Source organism: Gadus macrocephalus, chromosome 7, assembly GCF_031168955.1.
Source record: "Gadus macrocephalus chromosome 7, ASM3116895v1".
Classification (NCBI taxonomy): Eukaryota; Metazoa; Chordata; class Actinopteri; order Gadiformes; family Gadidae; genus Gadus; species Gadus macrocephalus.
Window position 1 is genome coordinate 19,644,529 of NC_082388.1, and position 12,653 is coordinate 19,657,181.

Below are 12,653 nucleotides of genomic sequence, written 5' to 3' on the forward strand. Positions count from 1 at the left end.
TCGAGATGTTCGACGCGGCCATCCTGCTGATCCGGAACCCGTACCGGTCCCTGATGGCGGAGTTCAATCGCAAGTGCGCCGGGCATTTGGGCCACGCGACGGACACACAGTGGAAGAGCAAAGGTAACGCTGACCCCACTGCCATTTTCCTTGGTGATTTAGATGCCATTGTTCTTTTCAATACTGCAATTGTTTGGAATGGTAGGGCGGTTTCAAGGCAATCAGTTCTGTACAATATACTGGGATTATCCATAAAATGTATATTTAACAGAAAGTCATTCATGGAAAGTAGGCAATTGTTTTCATGTTTCTTTTGATTGGAACCAAAAAGTGTGTTCTCCAGATGGCCTGTGTTTTTTTGGCAGATGCTTGTCTTACACAGCCAAACTATCAACAAATAAAAATGAAAAGCGGGGGGAGATTCACAACAATAACCGAGCCCCCCCTCTCTCTCTCTCTCTGTCTCTCTCTCTCTCTCTGTCTCTCTCTCTGTCTCTCTCTCTCTCTCTCTCTCTCTCTCTCTCTCTCTCTCTCTCTCTCTCTCTCTCTCTCTCTCTCTCTCTCTCACTCTCTCTCTCTCTCTCTCTCTCTCTCTCTCTCTATTACGCAGAATGGTCAGAGTTCGTAGCGAGCTACGCCCCCTGGTGGGCATCCCACGCGCTTAGCTGGCTGAAGTTTGGCCAGCGGCTGCTTGTAGTGCACTACGAGGACCTGCACAGGGCGCTGTTCCCGCCGCTGCGCCTGGTCACGCTGTTCCTGAACGTTACCGCCAGCGAGGAGAGGCTGATGTGCGCGCAGAGCAACCAAGACGGCCACTTCAAGCGCTCCGGTGTAAAGCGGCCGTCCTTCGACCCCTTCACGGGGGACATGAGGCGGCTGATTGACTCCTTCGTCAGGTCCGTGGACCAGGCTCTGCTGGACAGGAACCTCACGGGACTTCCACAGGAATACCTACCCAGGTGATGGTGGGGCAGGGGATGGTGGTGGGCAAGCCAAACCACGGATATGCCCAAGAAAGCTTCAAAGTATACAAAAATACAGAGCGCAAACTGTTGCTTCACCCATGGAGGGGGGCATATTTAGAGGATCCTGGATACAATGATTGAAAGATCTTCTCCGTGCTCACAGATGGTCCAGCTGATATCAGGAATGCAGGTGTAAGGAGTCCACTCCAGAGTCTTCTAACACGTTGAGCTCACTGTGAATGGCTGGGAGGACACTTGACACATTTTTCCCATTAAAGATGACCTGGGAGAAGCAGACAATTGATTGTAAAAGCCGGTTGAGAATGTCACTTTCAGCTGAAAGCTCCAAGGTCATAAACTGTCTGGTTCCGATTCATTAAATCGTGGTGTTAAAGGGGTCTTATGAAGTTACTTTATCATTTCAAAGTCAGATTTTAATCTGATGTTGGATATCTTTATTTTTAATGGGTTGACCAGCCCCTTGAAAAGCCTCTTTAAAATTCCACACGAGTAAAACATTCCATTTTTACATGACGCTCATATCAGTAGGATTAGTGTTGAATGAGTTGACTCTTGTCCTGGTGTATATTCTCTTCAGCCATTGGTCTATGCCTCCGCATGAGGAACCACCAATCAAATCGCCAAATTTTTTCATATTGAATCATTGGTTGATTTGATAAAGCCGTGTTGCATACTGAATGGTAAACAATGTCTTGACTGTACATTTCTCAAAGTACTATGGCCAAGCTTACAGTCGACTTCAAGTTTTGTTCTAAACCGAAGGCTACACTGACCTTTGTGCAACCAAATGTACTTTGTACAAACTTCCTGTCACCTTGTAAAGTATGTGAAATAAAATGGAAAAGAAAGGTTGCATAAGAGACTCCTAAATATTTCCAGAGACAATGTGTGTTGTTTCTTCGGTGAACATATCACAAAATAAGGTGCAGAAGACTTAGGTCAACTATCCTTGCTCTCACAATGAGCTAGTGCTGCATTTATGGGCAGTTTACCATCTCCATCTCAGTTTACCAACATTTTTGATAAAAAAAATGTGTTGGTAAACAAAAAAAAGAAGTGAGTGTGAAGCCACAGTTGTTTGGGGAGAATTACACCCTCAGTTATCCACAGAAATTAATCAAATCTGCAGGCAAATCTCTGGTTGGCTATAATGCTTGTAGTTGTTGGGGGTAACCAGCCTTCCAATGAACCACAGACAAAACTACTACTACTGTGACAACTTCACACACACTTGACTGGTTCAGACATACCCACCAACAAAGAACAAAGTCTGTGTCTACAAAATTGGTAAAGTGAACAATCTGTTTATTTTCAACCCCAGAGGTTTTCTCTGTGAATGGAGAGATGGATGTACCTGTCCTACCGTACCGAGAAGGTGATAGCAATTCACACTGCAGTCTCCAATTTGGTCAGGTTGTTGAAGAAACCATTCACCGGAGACTTAACCTGGACAACATCCTGTAAGGAGAGACACACTTTTCCTTGGGCTGTGAAAACAGCTATCAGCATACTTGGCTTTGACACAAATTTTCCATAGAGAAGAGCCTGCCCTTGTAGATCTCAGCCGTTTTTATTCCTGAAAGAGAAATGCATTAGAGTTGTTGTTTTTCAATTTCTAATAAATAGAGGGGAGAAAACACATATTTTTGATTCAACTTATCTAATGGAAAAGTGTTTACAAATCAAAGGATAAACAGACAAGAAAAACGTGATTTAATGTGAAGGTATAAATAAAAAAAAAGGGTCTTTCACAATGGGGCAGCAAAGGCTAATATCACAGCTAACTTGTTCAATCTGCTTTATGTCACGGAAAATCTTTTTCGTTTTAATTATGGGAAGGTTAATTCTATTGGTGGGTGTTTTGGTCGACAATAATGGGAAGTTTACATTTGATGAGGTTACACCATTATAGCCCTCTTCAAGCACTTCTTAAGTGGCACTCACTATTGCCTTAATACAATCACTATGCAGTAAAATAATAGTGTTATTGTACATCTGAGAACTACAGCAAAAATAATATGAATCCAGTTTTTAGTACAATGACATATACATTCACTTATCCGACAAACATCTGAGGTTGAGGGGGGGGGGGGGTTCGTAAATATTTCAAAAGCCGAGATGAACGGCATCAAACTTTAATTAAAGTGCATTCCTGATCTGTACACCGACCACCTCGGGATACTGGGAGATTAAAGACGGGCCATTTCCGGAGATGGTGTTTATGAGGAGTACAGGCTCCATTAGTGAGAAGCTGTGACAGGGATGATGAGCTCCCTTATCGCCTCGCACTTTATTACATCTCAGTAGCGCTCTTTGGGGGGGTGGGTGTACGCGCCTAAACAAAATGTCCTCTGTTGGCTGGAGGGTCAGTTATAAAGAAGGATCTATCTAAAGTGATCAAGCTTTCCTATCATCCTATTACACACACACACACACACACACACACACACACACACACACACACACACACACACACACACACACACACACACACACACACACACACACACACACCACACACACACACACACACACACACACACACACACACACACACACACACACACACACACACACACACACACACACACACACACAAGCATGCAAACGCACGCGCCTCGGGACTCAATTCCTCAACAGCGACTGCAGGCTCTGCGTGACACTAAACATCAACAAATCAAGATAGGGATCATACAAAGGGACAATCCGCCCCCGGAGCGAGCCCCCTTCACATTGTGCTCAAACGGTTTGTCTTGAGCTGTGATGACCGTGTGCTAACCTTTCTTCTGACAAACAAACATTACCGTTAAATAAATATGACTCCTAAGAGCCAGAATAACAAAACGGCAACAGCCGGGACCAAAATACAAGCAAGTGCTTCCACTCCCAAGGTTCTCTGAAGTCGAGAGGATTTACAGCGCGGCCTCACCTCGATGTTACCTCCGGAGCCGTCCTCGTGGAGGGCCCTCTGGCTAATGGTTGTTCTGGTGCAGAGCCAGGGTTTAGTTGTTCAGATTCTGTATGCCCTTACTGGAGTACTGTCTGCAGCACATGCTGTTACCAAGGACACATGGTTTGGCTTGACCTGTGTGGGAAGATGCAGCAGGCAACCCTCCAACGCTGCTGGTCGTCTGGCAGCCTATTATCTTTATGAGAAGTGTCTGACAAGAACAGAAAATAGATAAGCTCACGTATACACACCTTTATATCGTCTGTTGTTTGCCAACCCAGCTTCCTTTTGAGGCAGCTGTGTGTCTTTTGACAGCTTCCTGTGTGTGTGTGTGTGTGTGTGTGTGTGTGTGTGTGTGTGTGTGTGTGTGTGTGTGTGTGTGTGTGTGTGTGTGTGTGTGTGTGTGTGTGTGTGTGTGTGTGTGTGTGTGTGTGTGTCTGTGTGTGTGTGTGTGTGTGTGTGTGTGTGTGTGTGTGGTGTGTGCAGTGTGCAGCGTGTGCCTGCGTGTGTGTGCATGCATGTGTGTGTGTGTGTATGTGTGTGTGTGTGTGTGTGTGTAGTTACCAAATGGCCAGCTTGTCCTTCTCATTGTCACCTTGGAAACAAGTGTACAGAAGAGTCGTTTACTACACCTGCTTCATGATGAATAGATGAAAGATGGAGACACCGGGGAGCGTTCTCCACTTAGGAGAGACTTTCAAGTAGGAATCGAGATAGGGCCCGGCTAGACTTGACGCAGATAACCTTATGCAATGAAGCTGGATGTTGTTCAGAACTGCACACACACTCATCCTGCAGGGACCCGCTAGAACAAACGGATTTCAAACGCAGTCCATGCTCTAGAATGCTACTATTCCCATTATTATCTGAATTTACATCATCTATCACTCTTTGATTATTTGGTTCATATAAGCCCCATTCACCTATGGCCATGTTGGTCCCATCTTGGTTGAACCAAGATGGCCGCTAGGGGAATGAGGCCCATGACTTGTACTCCAGACATCACTAGAGAACTAGATGTATAGCTGGAGAAATGGAGACAGACAAGCACATTGTTGTTGTTTTTAACAATCAAAGCGGTACATTGATTTTCAAAGGGGTACAGGCATGAGGCTGAATACAATTACGCCAAATTTCTAATTATAGCTCTCTGTAGCAGATGGTAAGCATACATCCTGCATAAATCGCTGCTTGGTTACAGGGACATTTGTATACGCAACTGATTGCTGTTGTCTTTATACACGAGAATAACGGCATCTTAATTTTAAATTATACACTAATAAAGGCCTAATTCATTGCCACTCAGGTGTGCTAATTGAAGATTGAATGCATACTAAACCGCATATAAATGCTTTTCATACAGAGGCCCTGTTGAAAATGCTTTCCGGCTGACAAGCATGGGGTCCCAGCCCGCTGATTGCCTTTGTGTAATAGTGGCTAATTGAAATGGCTGCAAAATGAGAGAGCAGATCCCATTCTAAGGCCCTGTGTTTGCTGGCGCATTGCAATATCTCACAGGGTTTAATGGGGGTATTATGGGTGTGAATGGTCTCAAGAGATGGTTTATATTTCAATCAGGATCATGTGTAGCGTGGACATCTTCTTTTTGGTCTCTTGCAAGGGAAATGTTGTCCACTCAAGGGACCATCCAATTTCTGTACCACCACGCTCACACTGTCTATACCTGTGAAAAAGGATGTAGCCTGCATGTATTTGTGGGGACACTGCAACACCCAAAGAAAAACCCACTCAATGTCGAATCAGGGACAACTCAGGCTTAAAGCTCTGAATCAAATTTATTATAGTCTGGAGTTGATTCAATCTGACAATTCAAGTGATTGCAGATGTCACACTTTTTATGTTGCATATTTTCAGGAAAACAAAGCCACATGCTTTTTGAGTGAGCCTTTCTTTCTAACACTCTTTCCCCGAAGACTTAGAGAGGAGGGGAAAGGGGAGAACAATTCATATTACTTCCCAGGAAGCAAGGTATGACTAAATGGGAGGTTAGCCAACAGACAGTAGCAAAGCACTAGTTTGGATGTAGCCTATTCATTTTTTGTGGGTGGTAATTCAGTCATGTAGGCCTACACTTTAATAATCATAGCCTACCCAGAAAAAAGGGTTAAAAGGTGGCTAGCTCCTGAAGTATACCCGGATATTAAACTAATCAGACTAACAAAGGGGGGTATCTCAAGCGATCTTTCAAAATTACAATCTGGTCTATTTAAGTCAGTGAGCCTCCTCCTCATGGATAAAGCGCCGTAGACTATGAAAGATGGTAGGACAACAGAAATGGTACTCTCCTGCCACCTGCTGGCATTGCATGGTGTAAAGCGGTGCGGTGACGTATGCACACTGCTGCTGCAGATGATGTATGTTCGTTTCAACCGAGTTGCAAGGGGATTATTTTACTGTTTAAAATAATTGCGTTATCCCAATCAACATCTTGTTTGAACATTTGTGCATACTTTAGACACTGAATTTGGGTTGTGATCGACAGGGAGAATTGGGTGAAACGGAATATAGGCCTACGTTATAATATGATAATAATTATAAGATTTTTTTTTTGTTACATTATATAAACTATTTGCGAAGTGCCTGCCTTGATTTTAAATTAATAAATATCCAATTCATTTGAACTAGATCGTACAGCATAGGCCTACTACTTTGCACAACAAGATGGCGCTAGAACACCTTGTCTCGCTCAATAGGTCTGCAATGAAATCCAAATAAGGGCAATGAAGTAGTCAAAGGGTTTGGATAACCTCATTGCACCTTATGCACCTCAAACACAAGATCTACTACGAGTAGTAAAACATTACAGAAGACCATCTGTTGGATTTTTCCTCAACAGGCCCGAATGGCCATTCCTAGCCTACATAACCCACCGTCAATGCCTTGTAGGCTAGTTTACATCTTCTTTGAAGTTAACTTTGAAGATCTATCTTCCACAGTAATCACTTTTTCTTCTTATTCTATCCTGCAGCCAGTTCCCCTGCTGCTCGATGCTCACCAGGAACGATCTCCAGCCGACTGTCTTTCATAATAAGCGAGCTTGATGTTTTTTTTTCCCGCTATTGTATTCTTGTGTGCAGGCCCCGGTGAGCTTGTGAGAGGCTTGAGACATCTGAATTCTATATTCATGTTTTCATTCTCCGACAATGAATTCAGGATGCTCCAAGTGCATGTCAGACAGATTAAAAAATCCTTGCTCGGCTGGCTGGGTGTAAACCGTGGTGAGTTTGAAAAGTTTAAACTGTGAATGTCTTCCATAATAGGCCTAGTCAAATATAGGCCTGTTTTGTAGCTTGGCAATCAAAATTCGCTCATTAAAAGCATTTCAGGGTTTCAAAAGTATGTGTTTTTAAACTTTGGTTACTCAAATTATTTGTAGAAATTCCCGAGCGGAACTGTAACCTCGATTTTTTAAATATATATAATCACTTCAGATATTTTGATGGGATGGTGTGAAAAGATAATTCATAGAAATAGCACTGACAAAAAAGATTCTAACTGAGCAGAGGAGCGTATATTCAACTACACAGCGTTTCCTCCACTCAAATGCATTGCTAGTTCAGGAAACACAGAAAGGAGAGAAAGAAAGCAGCCAAAATAAGGTAATCCTAATTTTTAATTGCTTCAGTGTAATGCCAGCAAAATTATTAGCACTAACGCGATCGGCATTCATTCCCTTCAGATTTATTGCACTAACCAGTGTTTGTCTAGAGGTGGCGTTATCTCGGCATTTGATCTATTTGTTTGATCCAGGAGGACTTCCAAAGTATGCATTCATTTTCTACCAAAACAGCACATCAGCCAACGAACTGACCCCTTTAGTGTATTTAAAGAGGATATTGAAAGGGAGCTCAAAGTAATATGTTGTGTGTATTAACAGCATACACACCTTCACAGGGAAGCATGATAGACCTTTAACAAGGACAGTGCACTTAGTGTAAGCTATCCTCAGCTTTTTTTTTAAAATACCCCCTTTAGTTGGAGTGCCTTGAACACTGGGAGGGAAAAAAATATTGCTAGTCATTATTTTGGGTATTTTGGGCTTTCACAATCTCTCCAGTTCTTTCCCACATTCAAAGAAAATCCGTAGGCTACTTCAACTATGATAAAGTAAAAGCCAGTGGTTTGTGGGTCTTCTTTACCAAATACAATACATGCATACTTTTTTGACATTACATACATACATGTGAACACACACATACACACACACACACACACACACACACACACACACACACACACACACACACACACACACACACACACACACACACACACACACACACACACACACACACACACACACACACACACACACACACACACACACACACACACACACACACACACACACACACGGCAGCAGGGTATTATAGAGCGGGGTCTCCTAAGATGAGGAGCACCTCCCAGTCCCCCCCACTGTGGATCGTGCTGTGTCCCACCCCGGTGGATTCAACAGGAGGAGGAAAACGACTGTAGAGGCAACGTCTCTGCCACCATAATGCAGAGAACCACCCTGCCGAGCAAACTTAAGCCAGGACGCAGAGGGAACTTCATGTGACGGCAGTCTAATGCGTGCACACATTAAATACCGCCAAATCTCATCTTTAATGGGTTGCACATGCATTAGGGTTGTTGGTAAGGAGCAGAAATAGCTTGGGTGAATGCTTTGTAGGATAATAAGTCACAGATGTGAATTACAAATTATTATTAGAATATAATAATGTGTTGGTGAATGAATGCTGTTCATCACCTCTAATCGGTAGCCAAAACAGCTTAACTGCTTGTCAACATGTAAAAATAAGCATTCTGTGACTATTCAATGAATTGACTCTATGTGATATAATGGTATGGCTTGAGGTTTGCAAATGTGTGATGTTTGTATTATTAATCCAAACCCGCAGTTCATTTTTTCAATCTAAAATGCAGGCATCTTTACGAGGTGGATCAATTTAGATGGAGGACGTTCTCTGATGTCAATAATATCTTTAATTTAACACTGTCAATCTCTTTCAGCTTTTTATAATATCACTTCCTTCTACGGTGAAATAACGCTTGCTGAAGTTGGCCATGAGGCCAAGATGGCCGACACAAACGCTCGTTCCGTTCCGTATCAAAAGGGATTAAAGGGAAACATAATGGTTGCATCTCTTGCTTATTCAAAACACAATGCGTTCCACATGCATTTCATTGGTCACCCTCTCCAGCGCTTTATCAAAAAGGAAGTCATTACAGACAGGCTCACTGCATGAACACTTCATTACTCTTATGAAGGCTTCTTTTCTCACCCATTCTCACTGAACAGATTTGTGGCAATCTCATTTAAATTGTCCTTACATGGCCACACAGCCTATCAGTGATATATATATATGATATATACAAAGAATATGTGTATATATATATATATTTTTTTTTATATATATATATATATATATATATATATATATGTGTGTGAATAATACAAAAAAGTAGATATAGAATATGTATGTATGTATGCAAAGGTTGTGTACATAAAAACAGTAGCCTGCCTTGAAATATAACTAATATTTTTACAGAGAAAGGATGGAACGTGCAGTGAACACTTTAACCCCCTCGCCCCCACACGTTCCTCTGCAGTCGTGTTTGCAGTGTTTGCAAACAACCGACGAGTTTTTCCGACGTCTCCCTCCTCCATCGCTGCGTCCGGCCGGTCAGAGTAGCAGGGGGCTCCCGCACCTTACGGAGACGCCGGCAAACGTTTTCTAAGTGGAACCGCCGGCTCCCCCGCCCTGCGCATGATTGGCGACGATATGACTTGCAGCCGGTGGCACACATAGCAGGAGCTCGGTGCTTTGTTCCAGGATGGCAGGGTTAATGATTTCTCATACTGGGTGGCGAGGGCGGAGCGATGCGCTGTGTTTTTTTTAGATGGGGCTCTGTTGCTGGGGGAGGAGGGTTGTGGGGGAGGAAGGGAGGGGGGGAGGGGGGGTTGAATTAGGATGCAGCCACCATCGTCAGAGCCGGGGAGCTGTCGGCCGCCTTCCCAGCAGTCCTTGGGCCAGTGACAGGGAGATGGATGATATCTGCAGCCTGGCCCCCGCACTGCTCCCACACAACATTGTCTGCTCTGCACACGCACATACACCCACACACACAGACGCTTCACACACACACACACACACACACACACACACACACACACACACACACACACAGACGCAGAGGCATGCACACACATACACACGCATACAAGCCCGCAGACAGACAAAAACGCATAGTAGCATGCATGCACACACACACACACACACACACACACAAATGTGAAGAAGCATGCACACACACACACACACACATTCAATGGAAACGTGCACATGAACACACAGAGGCACGGACGAAACCCACAAACCCATAAGCACTCACACGCACACACAAACACCCATATGAACGCCTGCGCACACACAGAAACAGAAATGTGCATAAACACACAGAATGATTCACAAAAACACAACCATTAGCATGGACGCGCATAAACAGAAGGGAGCTCACAAACACACATAGCCATGCGCACACAGAAACGTGCACCTAAACACACAGAAGCATGCACAAACACACAACCACAAGCATACACACGCACACACAAAAGGGTGCACATAAACCTACAGAAGAGCGAACGCACACACACCTCTAAGCATACATGAGTACACACAGCAGCGAGGTCAGAAACCCATACGCAGAGACACAGAAACGTGCACATTCAACACACAGAAGCATCCACGGACACACACATCCACAGGCACACTCAGTGCCTGTGGGTGCGCTCACAAACACACATAAGTGCGCTCACAAACACACATATGCACACACACACAAATAGAGGGAACCAAACCAGTGCTCTTGACGCACATAATCTCTCAGCCTATTAGACTGGATATGGCTCCTTTACTCATTTCACACAAACACACTCTTTTGTGTTATTGTGTTATTTGAGTTATAATTCAACCCTGTGCGCCTTTGGCAAGATAACCTTCTTGGAGCAAAACAGAGCAGTGAAACTCTAAGCAGGATAACAGAAATATTTAAAAATAAATAATCCTTTTGCTTGGTAAAACAGCTGCGATTATCAATAGTAATAAACACCCCGGATAATGATAAAGTTTAAGTGAAAAAACATTCATGTAATATACACAGTGGTTGCTATTATGATTCTAAAACACCACAATGTTCATAGATATAAACACACCAAAAAAATTCCACAAGATAACCGATCGGGCAGAAAAACGGACAACAAGTAATTCCACCATATCAAAACGATTTTATTAAGTTTTAATACATACAACACATTAAGAAAACACACAATGAAACCCTCATGATATAAACAATCCTAAAAAAAGTTACGAAAAGAACCAGTACGTAATAATAAATAGATGATAAATTAAACTATGGCTATAGTAGAACATAAACCAACCATGCATAAACACCATCTATCTCCATGTGTATTGGTGAGGGTATGAGCGCTGTGTGAGTGAGTGGTGGGGAGGGTCAGAGGGTTCCTCTCCCCTGGAGGGCTCGCTGCATGGGGCTTGATGTATTTTCTTTACCTGCTTTATGGCTCTCCGGACGAGCTGTTACTGCGGACTCCAGCAGTAACCTGGCCGACCGGCCCTGCATACTGATGATGACGATGCTGATGATGATAGAGGCAGGGGGTGGGGGGCTGGGGGGGGGGGGGGGGGGGGTTGCGGTGTTGCTCCCGCATAGCCTGAGGACCCGCCTCCCAGCAGGGCTCGCTTGTGACTTCCTTGTTCCTTTTTTCCCTCTGTGTGGAATAATGCAGGATTGAAGATGGAGGAAGTGGGTTAGGGCCAGGACGCAGGAAGAGGAAGTACAAAGAGAAGGGTGGACGTGAGAGAGAAAGAGAGAGAGAGAGAGAGAGAGAGAGAGAGAGAGAGAGAGAGAGAGAGAGAGAGAGAGAGAGAGAGAGAGAGACACACACAGACACAGAGGGACAGCGAGAGAGAGTATTGGGGATCGGTTTTGGGTCAGGGAAACATTCATCACTGTTTTAAATGACTGCAGTGGGACAGGTAGAGTTAAACAGGATGCCCAGGCCCTCTCCCTCTCTCTCTCTCTCTCTCTCTCTCTCTCTCTCTCTCTCTCTCTCAGTGTGAGAGCACCTGGGCAGAGGCATGGAGCAGTCTTCCAGGAGAAGCTGTGCTCTAATTATCCAGCCCTTCGTCTGTTCCCCTCCTGTCTGACACTTTTATTGACTGCACACAACTGCGGCGGAGCGCTTGAGGTTTGGGAGGTGGACAGGGGCAGGGAGGGGAGTGACAGAGGGAGGGGAGAGGCAGAGGGAGGGGAGAGACAGAGGGAGGGAGAGAGGGGGAGGGGCGTCAGGGGGGTTGACAGTTGGACACTGAAATGCTAACCTCGACACTTAGAATAAATAGATCACACAGGGAGACCGTTACGAAGTTACACTTTTTTTTAACAACGTGTAGTAAATGTTAAGAGGGTTGAGCGTGTGTTCGTGTGTGTACGTGTGTGTGTCTGAAACGCAGGTTGCGGTTTCCCTTACCCTTGCACATGTGGGCTGAGAGAGACACTCACACAGAGAGAGAGAGACACTCGACCGCTGCTCTGCTTCCTAGAGAAACCAAAAGAGGCAGAAGAGTCGCGTCATAACACGGGCAGACACACACTTGGCCGTTTACGACAAG

At 44.4% G+C, this 12,653-nt stretch overlaps 1 protein-coding gene and 1 long non-coding RNA gene across 2 annotated transcripts in view; one reads left to right on the top strand and one right to left on the bottom strand.

Annotated features, from left to right (window-relative positions):
* wscd1b (WSC domain containing 1b) overlaps window positions 1–1,856 on the top strand; it is a 14,623-nt gene extending 12,767 nt beyond the window's left edge. Inside the window, exons 8-9 of the mRNA XM_060057221.1 lie at window positions 1–123; window positions 611–1,856. The exon at window positions 1–123 is cut by the window's left edge and continues 78 nt beyond it. Of these exons, the coding sequence (XP_059913204.1) occupies window positions 1–123; window positions 611–963 (476 nt within the window). The 3' untranslated portion in view covers window positions 964–1,856. The remainder of the gene's footprint in view (window positions 124–610) is intronic.
* A 9,369-nt stretch (window positions 1,857–11,225) lies between these two features.
* The window catches only part of LOC132461806 (uncharacterized), a 44,920-nt gene continuing 43,492 nt past the window's right edge, over window positions 11,226–12,653 (bottom strand). The window contains exons 3-4 of the long non-coding RNA XR_009526681.1: window positions 12,512–12,580; window positions 11,226–11,749 (exon numbers count right to left, since the gene is read on the bottom strand). This is a non-coding gene — a long non-coding RNA (uncharacterized LOC132461806). The remainder of the gene's footprint in view (window positions 11,750–12,511; window positions 12,581–12,653) is intronic.